We start from the raw sequence: 17,484 nt of genomic DNA on the forward strand, positions 1-17,484 counted from the left end.
CAAAATCATGTTGATTATGCTCCTGCAGTACCACTATATCTGCTTTATTTGTATGTACATAATGCCAAATCAGCTTCCACTTATCATGGTTTCACAATCCGCGCACATTATACGTCAAACATCTAATAGGAGAATGCATCTGTACAATATTTACAAACGATCCACGAGGCACAATTATCAAGTAGTGTTGCCCATAGGCACATCCGCCTCCATACTACCATTCAATACAGCAGAATCCATATGCATCCCTTGCTGGGGATTTGGATACATCGACAACGACACAGATGTCGACCCAACCAAAGCGTCTTTATAGGAATGAACCACTTTATCCCAGGCTTCAACCAGCGACTTATGATCATGGGATGTAGATGCAGAGGTTCCACCACCTCTTCCATCCATAGTAGGTACATAATTCCTTGAAATAGGCGAAACACGAGGTTTTGCTAGCTTCTTGGGAATTTGCCAACCATCATTAGATTCTACCAGCTTAGCTTTACCTTTATTATCAGTCTTCCCAGCAGTCTGCGTATTAGCCAAATTCTTAATGGAGTCTTTGCCTTGCTTGGCCTGCATGTTGCCATTAGACTCCCCCGTCTTCGACTTCACAGACGAAGCAGACAGAGGAACAACACGAGTTCCAGTCATAGGAACAGTAAATGGTGGTAGTTTAAACAAAGATTCCTAACATTCAGACTGCATATGGCCAAACTTTCCACAACCAAAACAAGCACCTGCAAACTTCCCCCATTTAAGTTTAAATGGCCTTTTGCCTACCATTGGATCACCAGAGTCAACTGTAATTCCTGACGGTGTAGGCACATCTGTATCCCATAGTATGCAAAATCTATTGGAATTAGTATCCAAGTTTGGGGGCCAAATCACTTTTTCTAATTGCGCAGCCAAAATAGGAAAGAAATGTTTCCAAGTCCTCGGAAATCCGACTATTTCCACCCAGACCAGGCACCTGTGTCGTATCAGGCTCTGATAATCTTTAGTAAGCGCCCATGGCAAAACATGTGTCATTTGCATGTTGAAAAACAGAGGTGACATTTCCAACAAGCGCGAACGAGCATCCATGTCTTCCAACAGCACCTCATAAAACCCGCGGGCACCAAAATACACCCCTCGAACTGCTTGTCTTTTCAACAGAAAGTCAACTCATTGACCTACATCTTGTGCCGATGGCATTTTGCCAGGGAAAAACAAAATAACGGCATTCAATGCATACTGCGCAACTGGATCCATCAACTGCTGAACCGGAATAATCACTTCAGTAGTGGGTTGTTGGCCTTCCCACGCATCCCGAGCATCCGCGAAATCCTCCGACAAACACTCTTTAATAATATGTGCAGCATCCATGGAGGAAAGGTCAACCTGTTTCCTACGCTTATATACAGTCTCTTCTGCCATGACCAAAAAAACCTTCCCTTTGTACTGACAAAATCTACTGGATTATAAAGATAGCTGAACTTCGAAAAAACACACTCTTTTTGTTTTTATATTAGCAGACTTTCTCTGTACCAAGTTACCAACCTCAAGACTGTACATACAGGACTGCTCTGTACAAAATTCCAAACAATTGAGACTGCTAAAGCTGAGAAGAAAATCTTCTAATGCCCAAAAATCGTTTTTGCAGAAAATACAGCAGACTGTTATAACCTGCACACTTGTAATGGCTGTTGCTGGCGACAAAAGTCGTTTGCAGATGTTCAGCAGCGACCGCGCAGCAAAATCCCTAACACAGAACAGGCAAGTCGAAAGGAGCCTGAAACTGCAGAGAAAACGAAATTGTAGCAATTCGCAGGTAGGCTGCCTTAGACGGCGAAGCAGTCGGCGGCGCAGGGCAATTCTCGCGCAAGGTCAGTTCACGTAGTGGAACTCCTTGCGTCAGGGCAGCTCTCCTTTCACACCCCCCCCCCCCCGCCCCCCCACACACACACACACACTCCTTTTTTTATAGTTCACGCAGTGGAACTCCTTGCGTCAGGGCAGCTCTTCTTTCACACCCCCCCCACACACACACACACACACTCCTTTTTTTATAGTAACACACACACACCCGCCCCCAGCTGAAAACAGCCCGCTGAAATTGTAGTGTACAGACCCTCGAGAATTGCGGCGCTGAAAGTGCTGACCTGGCTAAGCCTACGGATTTCCGTGAATTACGGGGAGCTGTATGGAAACTGCCTGTTAGCGCTAGCTGAAATCTACGCAAAGATTTGAGAGAGCTTTTGGAGTAATTGCTTTATTTTTTTAAAGGGCTTGAGAGCTTTTGATTTTCAGCTTTTGGGGCTTTGCTTTTAGCATCCCTTGTAAACCTTTATAAGTGTGGCTTGGGCTCCCACTCGGCAGACGCAAAGTGTGAGAGTGAGACCCTCGCACTCCCTTGTACTTTGAGCACAGATGTAATACAAAAAGAAATACCGAAAGGGGCGCTAGTCTTTGGTGCCGATATCTCTAGGCGCGGAACTCTGCCAGGCCGTGTCGAATCAATTATGAACTGTGAATTGTTTTGAAGTAAATCTTTGCTGTGTTGCAGTAGAATCTTGACTTGGACTGTCCAAGTTTGTTACACCTTTTTCATCATCCTTTTTTCTTTTGTTCTTTGGACAATACCATTGAGAATGGTTGGGTGACAAACAAGTGAAGCACAAGTTTTCTTTTTTGGCCTTTGCAAAGTCCTCTTGGTTCAACGTAGGTCTTGTTACAACCCTGTTTTTAAACAATGGCTTACTCTCATTATTAAACGGAAATTTCCTTTTTCCTTTTAGAAAGGCCCATGGTACGCCCGTATCTGTGGACTTGGGCTCAATCTGAGTGGGATTAGAAGTTGTCAAGCAAGTATTATCTTCATAAATTTGTGCAAATTTAATTGCTTCCTCCTCCAAAGTTTTATGTGTACTTCTTTTCACCTCTCACTTGAAGTGTCCCCGTATAAACCCTCTAGTTTTGTGAAAGTCATCTATTTCCTGAAGCTTGAGGATCATTTATTTATACTCTGCAATGTAAATAAGCAACGGCCTATCCCGTTGCATAGCTTTATCCCAATCCTCCAATCTTTTTTTGGTTCATTTTCAAGGAGAAATTCTTTAACAAAAATATTCTCGAATTGAGCCGAGGGTTATGCAGCGGTCCTAACTAATCTAATGGATCGTTCTCGGCTTGTGATCCTACTGACAAGTTCACATAGATGCTAGTAGAAGATCCCCTAGGCTTTTCTAGTCTATAGGCTGGCTTTGGCATGGTTACTCGGAACACGAACGGGGAACGGGAACAGGAAGGTGCGGAATGGGACGGGAACGTGAGGGAGGAGGGGGGCTGGAACGGGAACGGGGCCTGAACGGTAGACCAAAGAAACTATATATATTATATGTATTATAGCCCTATATGTTAGTGAAAAACTATAAGCTAAGATTTTGAATTCAACCATCCTAATTAGAGCCATATTTAGGCATGTGTTACTATGACGGAGCTCCTGACAAGGATGGAGTTTGACGAACGAGAGAGAGAGAGAGAGAGAGAGAGAGAGAGAGAGAGAGAGAGAGAGAGAGAGAGAGAGAAGAGAGAAATGAAATGAAATGTTATATTAACGTCTTCAAAAGGCCAAAGTGACCTATGAGACCAGAAAGTTACAATGTGGTGGATCTGATACAAAGTCAGAGTAACAAGATGACAAAATGACAGAATGACAAAATGACAAAATAAAATACTATAGAATCCTAAACTGCTAGGTGTGGACTGCGCAGCTAAACAACTAGCTGGGATAGCTAGATCACAAGAGATCTAGCATCGGTCGTTGGCGGATCTCATCAATCTCCTCCATGGTCAGTAGTTTGACCGGGCGTCGTGCATGTCGAGCCAAAGTGACCCGAATCCTCTGATGTAGCCTCCGTCGATGTTGTGTAGTCCTCCGCAGTCGTGAGCGTCTGGATCTCCCCAGCTCAGTTGCTCGGTCGATTAGTATGCCTCTAGTGTAAAGCGACGGGCTCTGCTGTGGTAGTAACTCCTCCGGGTGTCTAGTGGCAGGTCTAAAGAAGTCTGTGATCTGTCTCTGAGACTGGCTAGCCTCTCCTCTCATCAGGCTCTCTCTGTGTCTGCACAGCTCGAGCAAAAACAAACCCAAGCATCTCTGATCCTCGTATCGCATGACTCTAGAGAATGGTCCAAAGCCCTCTCTGAACAAGCAATGGAATTGGCCTCGTATCTCGTAGTAGACGTGGCAGTGGCATGTATAGTGCAACTCTGTCTCAGGCTCGATGTCACACAGGGGGCATGTCCTGGCCTCTGCTGGTACTCCGTTGTATCTCCCAGTCTCGATCCGCAGCTGGTGTGAAGATGTGCGTATCTGGCCAATAGCACATCGTATCCCATGAGACAAGTGGGTGTCCATGTATCTGGGCCTCGTCACAAAACCATCCTCCGTAAGCTGGAGGAGATACTCTTGTAGAAAGCCATCTTCGTGCCTAGCTCATGTGCTGGTTGTATCCATGTCCTCTTGGTGTCTAGCTGAGTCAAGTCCTGGCGAATGAGCCTGGTGATCTCGGACTGTGTAAGAGTCAGAGAGGGCGCATCCAGTGAGTACTGGAAGGGGGGCAATCTGTCCATGTTGAACCCATGCGCCTGAAACCATGGTGTCATCTCCCCCTACCAGCATGCTGTATCTCCCTGCATGGCTAACTGTCGAGAGGACTCAAGTGCAAGGCGTGCATATCTATCTTTGGGAAGTTCCCACATGCGGTGTATGAAGGAGACAGATCTGCTGAGCCCCTCAACCACCAGTGGGGGGGCAGCTAGCTCTGCTCGTACAATAGCACGTGGTACTGAAGCCTTGGCTCTAATGAGCCGCGAGATCATAGAGATCAGAGGCTTCTCCATTTCCCCCCATCCATCACTGCGGCCTGTCCTCTCGTGATGATCGAGTGAAGGTCCCCAAATCTCAGCTCCATAAAGCAATGCAGAAGCCACCAAAGTTTCAAAGAGCCAGAGCGTTGTCTGAGGCTCCTGAAACTGAACCTGTGAACACATCCTTTCCAATCTACCGAATGCTGCATGGGCTCTGGTCAATCTAGTCTCTGCTGCCCTCCTCAATGAAAATGCTGGCCCACTAAAAACCACTCCAAGGTAAGTGTAAGAATCTGTATACTCCACCTTCTCCTGGCCGTATGTGAAGGCGGGTGCTGACCTCCTAATCCATTGTGGGGTGGTATTAAATACCATGACCTTGGTTTTACCAAGGTTGTCAGACAAACCACTTTCTTGGGCAAACCTATGCAAAGCATCCAAGTGACGTTGCATCCCCTCCGGAGAGTCGGAGATCAACACAATATCATCAGCATATAACAATAGTGGAATCCATGTCCCTGCCAATTGTGCACCTCTATCACCATCTCTCTCAATGTAGTCAGAAACCTCATCTACATACATACTAAATAGAGTAGGAGAGAGCGGGCAGCCTTGCTTCACCCCAATAGTGGAGTAAACCAATGTGGATAGACCCTCTGGGGTGCGTACATGCCCCACTACTGACCTGTATAATGCCATGACCCCTCAAATGAGCTCTTTGGGTACTCCCATCTGCTGTAATCTGCGCATCAATCTAGCTCTGGGCACTGTGTCAAATGCTTTGCGAAAATATACAAAGCTACAATAGATCGTCTCCCACGCGATCTGGCCTCCTCAATGATGGCTCTGAGTGTCAAGATATGGTCAAGAGTAGAAAAACCCCTCCTGAAACCTGCCAGCCGGCTGCTCGTATCCCCTCCCTCTCTGCCCATCTACTTAGCTGATGCTCAAGAATAGATGCGTACAACCGTGCCAATGTGTGTCCAATCATGATAGTGCAATAGTTCCCAGGCTCCATAGGGTCTCCCGACTTGAAGATAGGTACAATAGTAGATAGGCTCCAAGTATCAGGCAACCCCTCACACATGGCACGGTTAAACATAACTGCTAGAAGCTCTGCTAGTAAATCTCTGGCATGCGTGAAATGCTCAGCCACTAAGCCATCATGATCATATGCTCTCCTTGTCCTCAACCTGTCAATGGCCTTCCTCACCATCTCAGCGGTGAAAAAAGCACATGTGTGTGGGCATGGATCGGGGGGGTCAAGAAGGGGGGGCTGCTCAGGAACTGTGTACAAAGATGATGCATACTGGCCCCAAGCCTCTGTAGAAGTGATGGCAGGGGGGGGGGGGGGGGGGGGGGAGTGGTCATGAAAGAGCCTCCATGCCTCACGTGAGTCCTAACTCAAGAATAGCTGGTATAGATCCTGCTCTAGGCGAGCCAAAAATGCCCTCTTCTTCCGCCGCACTAGGCCTCGGAAGTCCATCTGTGACTGCTTGTGAGTGATGTCCCCTAAAAGCACCTCCTTTGAAGTCTAGCTCTAGTGTCCCGGCATTCCTCATCATACCAGTTGTTCTGGGGCATGCTCCCCGAACGGCGCCTCTGCTCAGGGTGGGTATGTGGGTATGCCTCTGCTGCTGCATCATGTAGTGTCTGTGTCATTATAGTAGTAAGCTCTTCCAGAGGTCGCCCTGGCTCCTTTGTGCACAGGCGTCTGTAGATCCCATCTATGTATATAGAGTCCGTCTCCCGCGTAAAGGTGTAGCGAGTAGGGGCTGCTGTCCGTAGCCTCTGTTCTACACTAAACTAAAAACAAATGGTCAGTGACACAAGAGCATAATCCACTACCACACCAACACGTCTGGGTCCAACCGTGAGGTTCTGGATACTAGAGATGAGGCTCGACTGTGCCATGACATAATCCACTGTGCTGGCTCCATGTCTGTGTGGAAAGCATGTAAAACCCCCAGCAGTGGGAAATCTTTGTAGGCCATTCAAGATGGCCAATCCATGTGTAGTCCCCATGTCTATCAAGTGTCGTCCATACTCAGTGTGTTCTCCATCCTATGATAGTTTGGATAGGCCCGTCTCTGCAACATCCAACTCTCTCAGCATCTCCTCTGAAGTATCATAAAATACTCTCTGATGATGGGCAGTCCTAGCATTGAAATCCCCTAGAATGATGATGTCACCATCTCTAGAGAACTCCCATATGTCATCATCCAGAATAGAGAAGGGGGACTGTCCTCTAGGTGGTGCATAAACTGACGTACTCGGGGGAAAGTAGCAAATAGCAATGTAAAGATATCTGCCTATCTCTGCTCTCAATCTCACCCACATGTACCTAGCTTGCTCATCCCTACGGGCTATATGTATCAATCGCTGCAACTCCTCCTTGAATAACACTGCCACTCCTCCTGAACTCCACCCTCTGTGCTCTGAACGTGTCTCTTGTCTACAGACTGTCTCCCATTTATATCCACTAATGTGAGGCATAGATTGCCCTTGGGCCTGATGTGTCTCAGAGTAGAAGACGATGTCTCTTCCCATAAAACTATCCTCAAAAGCACCCACATCAAGGCGCATAGATCCATTACAATTCTAGATGGCAACTATGAGTGTGGTCCCATAGGTCTCGCACCGCCATGTGGAGCGCCGCTCTACAATCACCACCCGGCCATCTCTGTAGAAGTCCGTCTTTCCCTTCTCCCTTGCCGCTTGAATCTCTGGCATTACCTCTCTCATATGCGAGTTGTGTGAGAGTGAGGTCATCTCCAAGGAATATGCCCGTTTTCTTTAGTGTAGGGCGCTTCTTCAAGAAGTCCTTCTTTGCCTCCATGGATGGGAAACGGATGATTAAATCTCTCCCTTTTGAAGTCACCCCATTGCCTTGTGTCTTCTTCCCTACCCTCCATGCCTTTGTATGAGTAGCCTCACTACCCATCATGCGGAGAAGTTCTTCAACTTCCCCTTCCACATCATCTCGGTCTTTTAGACCGGTTACTCTTATATGCAAGGCTCTAGTTTTCCTTCGCTACTCTTCTTCTAGAGTCATGTTGATGATTGTAGGAGTAGGGACGGATGTGGTTTCTTTCAATGTAACATGGAACGGGGGGAACACAACCCAAACGTTCCGAAAAGGCGTTCCGGGCGAGTCCCGTTTCCGAAATGGAGATGGGAACGCAACGCCGTTCTGGAACGGGGTGTAACCTGAACGGTGTTCCGGAATGGGGAGAACGAGGCGGAACATGAGGTGGAACTGCGAAACGCGGGGCGGAACGGGCAAAATTAGGAATTTGGGGGAAAAAAAGTGGGCTTTTGGGGGCAGATTTGGGGCTGTTCGGGGAACATATTTGGTGCAGTTTGAGGACAGGTTAGGGGGCAGATTTGGGGGCAGTTTTGGGGCTGTTTAGGAGTTTATTTGGGACTAAGCTGAAAGGAGGTAATTCAAGCCTTACTTTAGGTGGACCGTTCCGGCCTCGTTCCCGTTCCGCCCCCCCCTCCTCCTCCCCATTCCCGTCCCGTTTCGGACCCTCCCATTTCCGTTCCCCGTTCCCGTTCCCGTTCCCGGTAACTATGGTTTCTTTCCCTTTCCCTTTCTTAGCGACTTCTCCATTTCTCGGCCTCATCCGCCTTCTTCTGCGTCTTCGTGATCACATCCATCCACGAAGACGTCTTTACCACCTTCTGTTTCTCCTCCTCTGTGTTCATCCATACTTGCTCCTTGATGACCTTGATCTCGTCTATTACCGAGGGCTGAAATTCCCCTTCTTCCAGTCCACTGCTTACTCTATCCGCAAGCTCTCGCTTGAGGGCTGTGACCTCTTCTCTAAGTGCTTGTGAATCCGTCTTAAATGCATGTAGCTCTGTGTGCAAGTCCTCTTTCTCCTTCTTCCATTGCGCGCCTTCATTGAGAAACATTTGAAGAAGGTTGGCCTTCTCTTTCCACCATCCCTCTGTCTCTGCTTTCCATTCTTTCATCTCCCTTGCCATTTGTGTTATCCGCTTGTTTGTAAGCGTAAAAGTTGCCTTCGTACGGGGCTTACATATTGGCTAAATGATCATGGCCTCTACCGGCGAAGCGCTCATGGCCTCTATTGGCGATGCGGGTATAGCTCGATGCTTAGGCTCGGATGAGTCCATGCGGATAGGGCACATTAGAAACCAATCCAAAAACAAGGATAGGCGAGCAAGGGTATATCCTCCTCAGTTCGGCGAGCCCACCACGGCTTACAATACAAAATGGTAAGGGATCGGAGCACGCTGGCTCACCCAACTACTGGCATACAAAGATGTGGGTTTGTGGCCCACACGAGGAATCAGCATAACCTCCAAAACAACTCGACGCTCTGGCTCGCCAGAGTCCAGGCGGAGAAAACAAAATACCACAAACCCGATGCGGGTGTATACATCAACTCAGCCCACTGCGGGCGTTAGCAACCAAGGCAGCTCAAATGAAGGCCTTGCGCCCGCTGTCCTGTGATGAATCCGTGTGATCTTCCAAACATAAAAACATAAACCTGTGCAATGGCAGAGAAATGCACGCGGCCCCCCCAACAGGGTCAGCTCACGGCTCAGACAAGCCCCTACTGGCTCAATCTACGCGCAGCTCCCTCTATGGGAGAAGCTCGCGCCCTGCAAGAGAGAGAGACCTCATTAGCTGAGCCTGAAGATGAGGAATCGCCCTCTTCAGTCCTGCGCGCTGAGTCTGCTTCTGCAGCCTCTGCGTGTCTTGCACCTGCGCCCTCTTCAGCCCTGCACGCTAAATCTGTTGCAGCCTCTGCGCGCCTTGCACCTGCTGCGTCACTTGCATCACCTGCAAAGAGAGAGAATCTCCCTGCACGCTGCCTCCTACTGTCCAAAACCCTAACACTCAGGCACAATTGCCCTGCATGCTACCTCTTGCTGCCTGAAACCCTAACACACAGGCAGGATTGCCCTGCGCGCTGGCTCCTGCTGCCCGAAACCCTAACACACAGGCAGGATTGCCCTGCGTGCTGCCTCCTGTTGCCCGAAACTTGCAGAGAGAGAGAGAGATATGATTTGGTATTAACGTCCGCGGGGGGCCAGAAATGACCCATGGGACCTCAAAGTGATACATAGTCTCCCCTCACGAGGGTGTATGGTGTGGTGTGTGTTATTCTCTTTTTGTGTTCCTATGAGTTTCTTTTGATGCTCAAGAATGTGGGTGAGGTATGTTCTGAGAGCTGTAGGGGAGGGGTCTGTCTTGGATAACAGGTCCGCAAAGGTAGAACAACCTCTTAGAAGTGGTTGAAAATTAGCCCGGATGTGAGCGTATTCTGGGCATTCCAATGTCACATGTGCTTCATCTTCGGGAGCTTGCATTGTACATGATGTGCATATCCGTTTAGAAGCTTCAATTTTCAGCCAGCCCTCTGTTTCTATTTTGAGCATATGTGACCTTGTGCGCATCAAAGAGATGGCTCTTTGTGCCATGTGGGGCATGGGTGTTCGTATGTGGGCCTGGGCTTCCATTCATTTTGTGCTATAGCCTTCCTAATACTTTGTGTTGACATGCTTGCAATAGTATTCAAATTTCGAGCGGTGTTGCGTTGTCTTCCACTTGGTGTGGAGGCTATTTAGTAATGCAATGTCAGAATTCAGCATGTGTTCTCCCTCCTTGCCCTCCTCAATAAGCATGTCCACATATGCCTCTACATTCCATTTAGCGAACCATTTCTTAATGTCATGTATGAGGCTCGATGACAAAAATTTTCTTTTTTTTTTGTCTTTTGTGGCGCGCATCCCGTTTCCCATGCAATGCGGGGGATTCGAGTAGTAGGCATCGCTTTGACCTTCATGATATACGAGTAAATTTTTTGCAATGCTTTCATTTCTAGCGATCTCTTGCCTGTCTCCAAGAGTAGCACGGAGTATGGTGTCGTCTTTTTGACCCCCATGTGTTGACATAGAAACTTTTTCTGAATTTTTTCAATTTCATTCCATGTGTGGGCTGAAATGCTTGCTCCCCAGATTTCCACTCCATAGAGGATGGCTTGCACCACGCATGTCTCAAAAATGGTCGCTTTTATCTCCCATCTTTTTATGCTCCTTTGTGTGCACATGTTTTCAAATTGATAGTACTTGGCATGGCCGATGTCAATTCTATTATGTGCGCATTGTCCCCAAGCATAGTTGCACGGGATGTCAATCCCCAAGTACTTGAAACTGTCGACTTTCTCAATTTGTTTCCCTTGATACATAAGGCGGCGTGGATATCCATCTTACGAGTCTTTACAATCATGAACTTTGTTTTGTCTACATTGATTGATAGACCCACATTTTCACAAAAAGCATGTAACGCATTGACCAATTTCTGTAGAGCTGTAATGTCATGGGGGAAAAGAGCCACATCGTCTACATAGATGAGCATGAGAAGTGTAAGCATCCCGATGGCTGGTTCATCCCCTTCTAGTTGAGGGAGGAAGCTTTCTATTTGATCAATGCACAATCCAAAAAGAGTAGGGGAGAGAGGGCATCCTTGTTTGACCCCCATGTTGCTCGAGAAAGCTTTGGACAGCCCTTCGTGCGTTTTTAGTTGACATATGACTCTGTCATAGAGACGTGCTACCGCACTCCTAAGATGCATCGGTACTTTTATGCATTCCATCCTTTTCCATATACCCATTCTCGGGATCGTGTCAAAGGCTTTGGTGAAATCTACAAACAGTATAATGTTTTTCCCTTTAGCCGACTCTCTTCCATTAATACCCTGAGTGAAACAAGGTGATCAATGGTGCTATGTTTTGGTCAGAAACCTGCTTGTTCTTTTGCTCGTTTTCCATTTTTCTCCGCCCATGTGCTTATGCTTTGTTCTAAGATGCTTCCCAAAAGCTTTGCCATGCAAGAGCCTACCATAATGGTACGGTAGTTGGTAGGCTGATTTACATCCCCTTTTTGATCCAGTTCTTTTGCCAATCCTCGGGTAGCCCTTGAACAATGGCTTGGTTTAGCATTCTATGTATCCACTCTCTGACTCTCATACCTGACCATTTAAGCATTTCTGAGTTCAAGTGTAGTATGTTTGGAGCTTTCCCATTTGCAAGTTTCTGTATGCCCTTTTTAACCGTTTCGAAATCAAAGTGGTCTCGGGCATGGAGATCGGTTTGCATGTGTGGCATTTCTTCCGCATTATTATGCACATATAGTTGTTCCACATACATGTACATGTCATCTGAGCTTATGTCCCCCATAATGTCATGTCTTCGTCCTTTTATTTTCAGACATTCCTTTTTGGGATTTTTCTTGAAGTTGGCTATGGCTTGTGTCTCCGTGCGTAGCTCATAGTTTCTTCTTTTCCGCCTCTTGAGATTTGTGTAGTCTTTTGATAGAGTTTCCCATTCCATGTTCGTCGTTGGCAGTGCCCGCAATTGTTTTTTTACATACTTGCACTCTTCATCAAACCATGGGTTATGCGGTAGCCCTTTAACATGATTTTGTGACCTCTGCTTACCATTTATTGAAACTTTCAGGTAGCTTTTCTGCCTTGCTTGCAAAATTGATGTTGCGCTTTGGAACAACACTTGCGTCGATACAGATAGTAGAGGTGGCTTCTTCTCTAGTGTTTAGCATTCTGTTTGTTATGGTTGTTAAACCCTTTCTACTGTTTATTTTGTTTACATAATGATAAGTGAGAGGTTTTTATATGAATAGCTTGCTCTTTGAGCAGTATAATATTAATGGACGAAGCTTCCTACAACACATGGAGTGTCTAGTAGGTAGTCTTTTTTCTGATCAGAAAGATCTCATATTTTCCCACAGTCCATTGGATAACGCTGTAAGGAAAAAATTCTCTCTCTTCAAGGGGTAATTTGTCCTTGACTGTAGCTCAACAATTGACTACTAGGTAAGATCTTTGCACATATCAAATAAAGAAATTGCTTTGAGAATGCAAGTACATGGTTAGGCATGTAGTGATGTTATGGGTATAAAGCGTAACAATCATTAGCTTTTCCTTTTAATCACACTTAGCTGGATACATAGTTGCTATCAATTCGGACATAGAAAATTGATGGAGCCAGAATATCCATTTAGATTCACAATCTAGGCTGTTTTTTATAGAAAGATACCTACAACTTGAAATTACAACTCACTCACTGACTCTGTAAGGTGAGAATGGCCAACCCATCATATAGACTTGGGGAACAGCCCCCCAAGGCTACATGTCACATGAGCTGTCAAGGGGGTTTGAACCCAAGACCTTGGACACAAGAGGCTCTTGCTCTATCAACTGAGCTAGCACTTGCTGACACAATTTAGGCTGCTACAAATGTGTTTGGGTATAAAACGTAGAGTAACATACCCTTAAGGAAAGATTAAAATGATCGAAAGCCTCTCAGCAGCCAATCTTCCATTGAAGTGTAATCAAGGTGTGTTGAAATTATTCATCCCTTGAAGAGTAGCTGGAATATCACAGATAAAGTTTTCAGTTGCCAAACACGTGATATCATTGGCATTTTTGAATTAGTTTTGTGGATGGTAGCATTGACATACATCTGCCTTGTATTCATTTCTTATGGATAAAGCAGTTATTCAAGTACATATGTGAAATTTTTCTTATAACAGGTTTTTGAGGCTTGCTCAGATGCTACTTATTTTGTATATCAAGCTTACCTATTTCTCCTTGTGAATGAAACTCATTTCCAAAAAATGGTAAGTGTCTTTATTGGTGGAGTCTTCAATAATTTTCCCGTATATATTATGATGTTGCAAATGGATGGTCTCATGCAGACAAGTATTACTCAAGGAAGTGTAAGTACAGCCCTTTTCATCTCATCAGAGCTAGGTACTATCTCTCACAAAGTATGCTATTTTTCCAATTTGAAAATATTGCAGTAGACTGTATTTAAGCCGAATGCATTATCTTTGTTTTCCTAAGCACAAGTACCTCACAAGGTAAGGCATGAAGTGACTTTTCATCACAACGTTGTAGAATAAAAGAAGTGACATGAAGTTGCAAGATACACCCTTCTGTTTCAAGGTTCTCTATAGAGGCTAGGGGATTTTGTACAATGAACCTTTGGGAGCTTTTACTCAGCACGTGTAAGTCGTGACAAGTCTATTAGATGAGGTTTTGTCTTTTCATAAACCTCTTCTATAAATGGTCTTTACAATACTTTGATGGGTATTATTAGACTTTAGGAGACATGTAATGCTGGCATCATGCAGCCCAAGATAGGTCCAAGTCAGTCTCCTGCCTCATGCTAATTGGGCTAGCTATTAGGGAGGTGTCATCGTCTCGGTACAGTGTGATACATGCTGTAGTAGTGGTGGCAGTTCTGTGGACATGTGATTCATGTGAGATTTGTTTCTTTTTGTGGATATGAGGAGTTGCTTGCAAAGATCCATGCTTGGAGCACGGAAGCTCTATTATAGTCAAAGCTTGCCAAGATAGTTCTTAACTCAGTCTAAAATTTTGGAGTCATTTAGGAGCTTCATCTTCTCCATGAGATACCTCCTCGACAAGGTGTACTACTTGATCGAGCAGTCCAGCTTGCCTATTTCAGATGCCCGGGGCCTCAGAGATCTATGCATAGGTGATACATGTATTGAAGGATTGAGGATACACACCATGTGAGGCCTCGCATGCTATTCACTATGGAGGAGATCGATGCTATGTTGTAGTGGCCTATGGAAGTGCTCATGGGATAACCCATTCCTTTTCTGGCATTATTATCTCTTACCCGCTTCATTATTTTTATTGGTAAGCAGATTTTTTGTAGGATCTAAGTATTTTCATTATTATAGTTTCCCGAGACGATTGTATCACATCTCCTTCTCTAGCGGGGATAGTGTGTCGTGCTCTCTAGAGTGGATGTCCTCAGTGCAATGTGCGTGACATCTCACTCAAAACAGAATGAAAACAAAGGAAACAATAGATATCAGCTGATCAACACAAAGACACAGCAGCAGACCAGAACATATGGACTCGACTATCTCAAAGAACCGATACAGACTTTGGCGTGGCAGCACACTTAGCTCCAGCCCAAAACTCAGAGGTACAATGGGGGTGTTGAGGCTCAGATGTGCAGGGATGGTGCAGACGTGTTGTGTGTATAGACTTGCTACTCTAGACGACGACGCTAGACCATATATAAAGAAGACGATGATCATGACCCAACAGCTACTACTCATATGTCCCGCCATAAAGAGCCACCAACGGCTCATAAATGTCCACCGTCTAAGTCTATCTCCAAACTGAGTGGTGGCGGTGACCTGGCCACGATGTCCACTAGACCACCGTCCATATCCCTGCCACGTGTGACTGCCCAGTCCAGAGAGTCCGTCTAGTGTGAACCAGACCAAACCAACTGTACTAACTGTGTGTTGTGAAAGTGACACTGTAGCCTGCTACAGATTGCCCGCATCCTTACATCCTTTTGGAAGCAAGTGCGAGGCCCAACCATGACCTTACATGCCTCAAAATGGGGTTAAAAACATTGCACTGCTTGCAAACGCCTTAAGCCTTTGAATAGGCAGGAACCCGGTATGATTGCATAGTCCAAGAATCCCAATTGGCAAAACAGAATGAGGCTCCACAGTAAAGAGATATGCTCGGTTTGGATCCATTTATCTATGACCTGGTCCATGCTTGCAGATGAACCTTGCAACACTTTTTGCAACAGCACTCTTCTCGAAAAGAGGGATGACCATAAGCTCGAGTAACACCACAAATAAGGTTAAGCTCCATCGTGATGGCAGAACGAAAAGCATTAATAGCAACGGGATGGCAACCAGGTGAATGCTTGAAAGCCACAAGGAAACAACCAAAAAGGCTCTTAAGCTTGCTCGTCTGCTGTGATTGGATTACAAAAAAACAACTTGCTCTCCCCCTTAGTGTCGCTGGCCATCTCCATAGCCGCCGCAATCCTCTGAATAAAAGCTGATGAAAAGATTGAATGCAAATCTGAAGACCAGACCCTCAACACTGTGATAGTGCCCGGGGGAGAGGGTGAGGAGAAGCCGCAAAGGGATTTTGCGGGCCATGTATGGCAGGGGCGAGGGGTGGGTAGGGTGGGGGGTTAGGCTAGATAGGGGCGAGGGGTGGGTAGAGGCGAGGGCTGGTGAGGGGGACTAGGGGTGGGTAGGGGGCGAGGGTGAGTGGGTAGGGGGGGTTGGGGTGGGTAGGGGGGCGAGGGGGAGAAGATAGGGGCAAGGGTGAGTTAGGGGGAGGGTAGGGGCGAGAGAACTGGTGGGGAGGGGGGGGGGGGGGGGATGAGTTGGGGATGGGCGACGGCTGGTGAGGGGAGGGTCGAGTTGGGGAGGGGGAGGGGGACGAGCTGGGAATGGAGGGGGACGAGTTGGGGAGGGGGAGGGTAAGGTCGAGGGGATGGGGGGTAGATAGGGGCGAGAGGGTGTGAGGCGGTAGGTAGGGGCGAGGGGATAGGGGTAGATAGGGCGACGAGGGTAGGGTCGAGGAGGGAGCAGATAGCTATCATAAGCAGGGAATTCATCAAGCAGGACAGTCTCTATGAAGGGAGTTCGCTAGACACAGAGGATAGCTTTGTTCTGGTCAGAGAAGCAAACGCCAATGGGGCTTATGTTTGAGGGGGGGGTGAACTCTTGTAGAGGAGATTTCTTCCCGCTTCCATGATTCTTCATAGGCTCACCAAATTCAAAGGCTTCCACCAAGGGCGCATCAGGAGTAGCTTCTATGACCTACAACCTTTGAGCTGGCTCGGGTGGCTCATTAGGTTTAGTTACTATGGAAACATTGGAGGAGGGTGTTCTTTCAGGCAAGGAGTGAATAGAGACTCCATAACAAGGCATAGATTTGGTAGCGTCCAACCACTCTAGCATATCTTCGTCTGACCCGTGTAGTAGGCTGGTCTTGTTCAGGGTTGGTTTCCATTGACAAAGAAACTTGCTGCACAACGGGATCCATGCCTCCTTCTAAGCGAATGGGTTGCATCGGGGAGCCAGGAGTATGCATCCACATAGAATCCTTTCCCCAATCATGAAGTGCTTTAGTGTGTCGCATCCATGGTCTACCAATGAGCAAGGGAAATTCGCCCTCAACCTGGGGAAGACGAACCACAGCAAAATCCAAGTTAAGAGTAAAGTCTTGTACCTGTAGAGGCACATTGTCCACTATGCCTACTGGGTAGACTGTCCGCTGGTCGGCCAATGTAACTGTGAAGGGAGCAGGGCAAGTAGGCTGTAGAACTAGAGCTAACATAGTGAACTCGGGCATCAGGTTGATGCCAGATCCACCATCCACTATCACTCCTGAGAATTGCCGACCCAAAACTGATCCTATCAGGGGAGGGATTCTATAATCAGTGAGAGGAGCAGCGGGATTGGATATCATATAGGACTCTAATGGTCGCATCGGGAGGTGCCCGCCACTAGGACCTGCTCCGGGGCAAAGTGATTGAATAATTGCAAGGGTGTCACTTCTGAAACTCGCATCTAGCCTCAGCATGTCATAGAGGGACACTTGTTGGAAGGTGCTCTTCAAGACTGTCTCTGCTGTAAGATTTTCTTTTTCTACCAGTGGTTTCTCTAGTACCTTGATCTTCTGTAGGTCGGAAACTACTTCCAAGAAAGCTTCATCAATATCGGAGAGCAAAGGTTTGGATTCTTTCTTGGCACTGGGGGATGGCTTGTCAACAGTTGAAG

General features: G+C 46.8%; 1 protein-coding gene across 8 annotated transcripts in view; it reads left to right on the plus strand.

Moving 5' to 3' along the window:
• The window catches only part of LOC147457837 (uncharacterized), a 117,824-nt gene that overhangs the window by 93,321 nt on the left and 7,019 nt on the right, over positions 1–17,484 (plus strand). For 4 of the 8 annotated variants that reach the window (XM_086512623.1, XM_086512626.1, XM_086512627.1 and 1 more), the window contains 3 exons: positions 12,336–12,409; positions 13,429–13,515; positions 13,594–13,648. In XM_086512623.1, the coding sequence (XP_086368749.1) occupies positions 12,336–12,409; positions 13,429–13,515; positions 13,594–13,648 (216 nt within the window). The remainder of the gene's footprint in view (positions 1–12,335; positions 12,410–13,428; positions 13,516–13,593; positions 13,649–17,484) is intronic. The other 4 variants (XM_086512624.1, XM_086512628.1, XM_086512621.1 and 1 more) reach the window with 1 other exon arrangement.

This window comes from Adiantum capillus-veneris, chromosome 5 (genome assembly GCF_014529385.1).
Source record: "Adiantum capillus-veneris isolate H3 chromosome 5, ASM1452938v2, whole genome shotgun sequence".
Taxonomy (NCBI): domain Eukaryota; kingdom Viridiplantae; phylum Streptophyta; class Polypodiopsida; order Polypodiales; family Pteridaceae; genus Adiantum; species Adiantum capillus-veneris.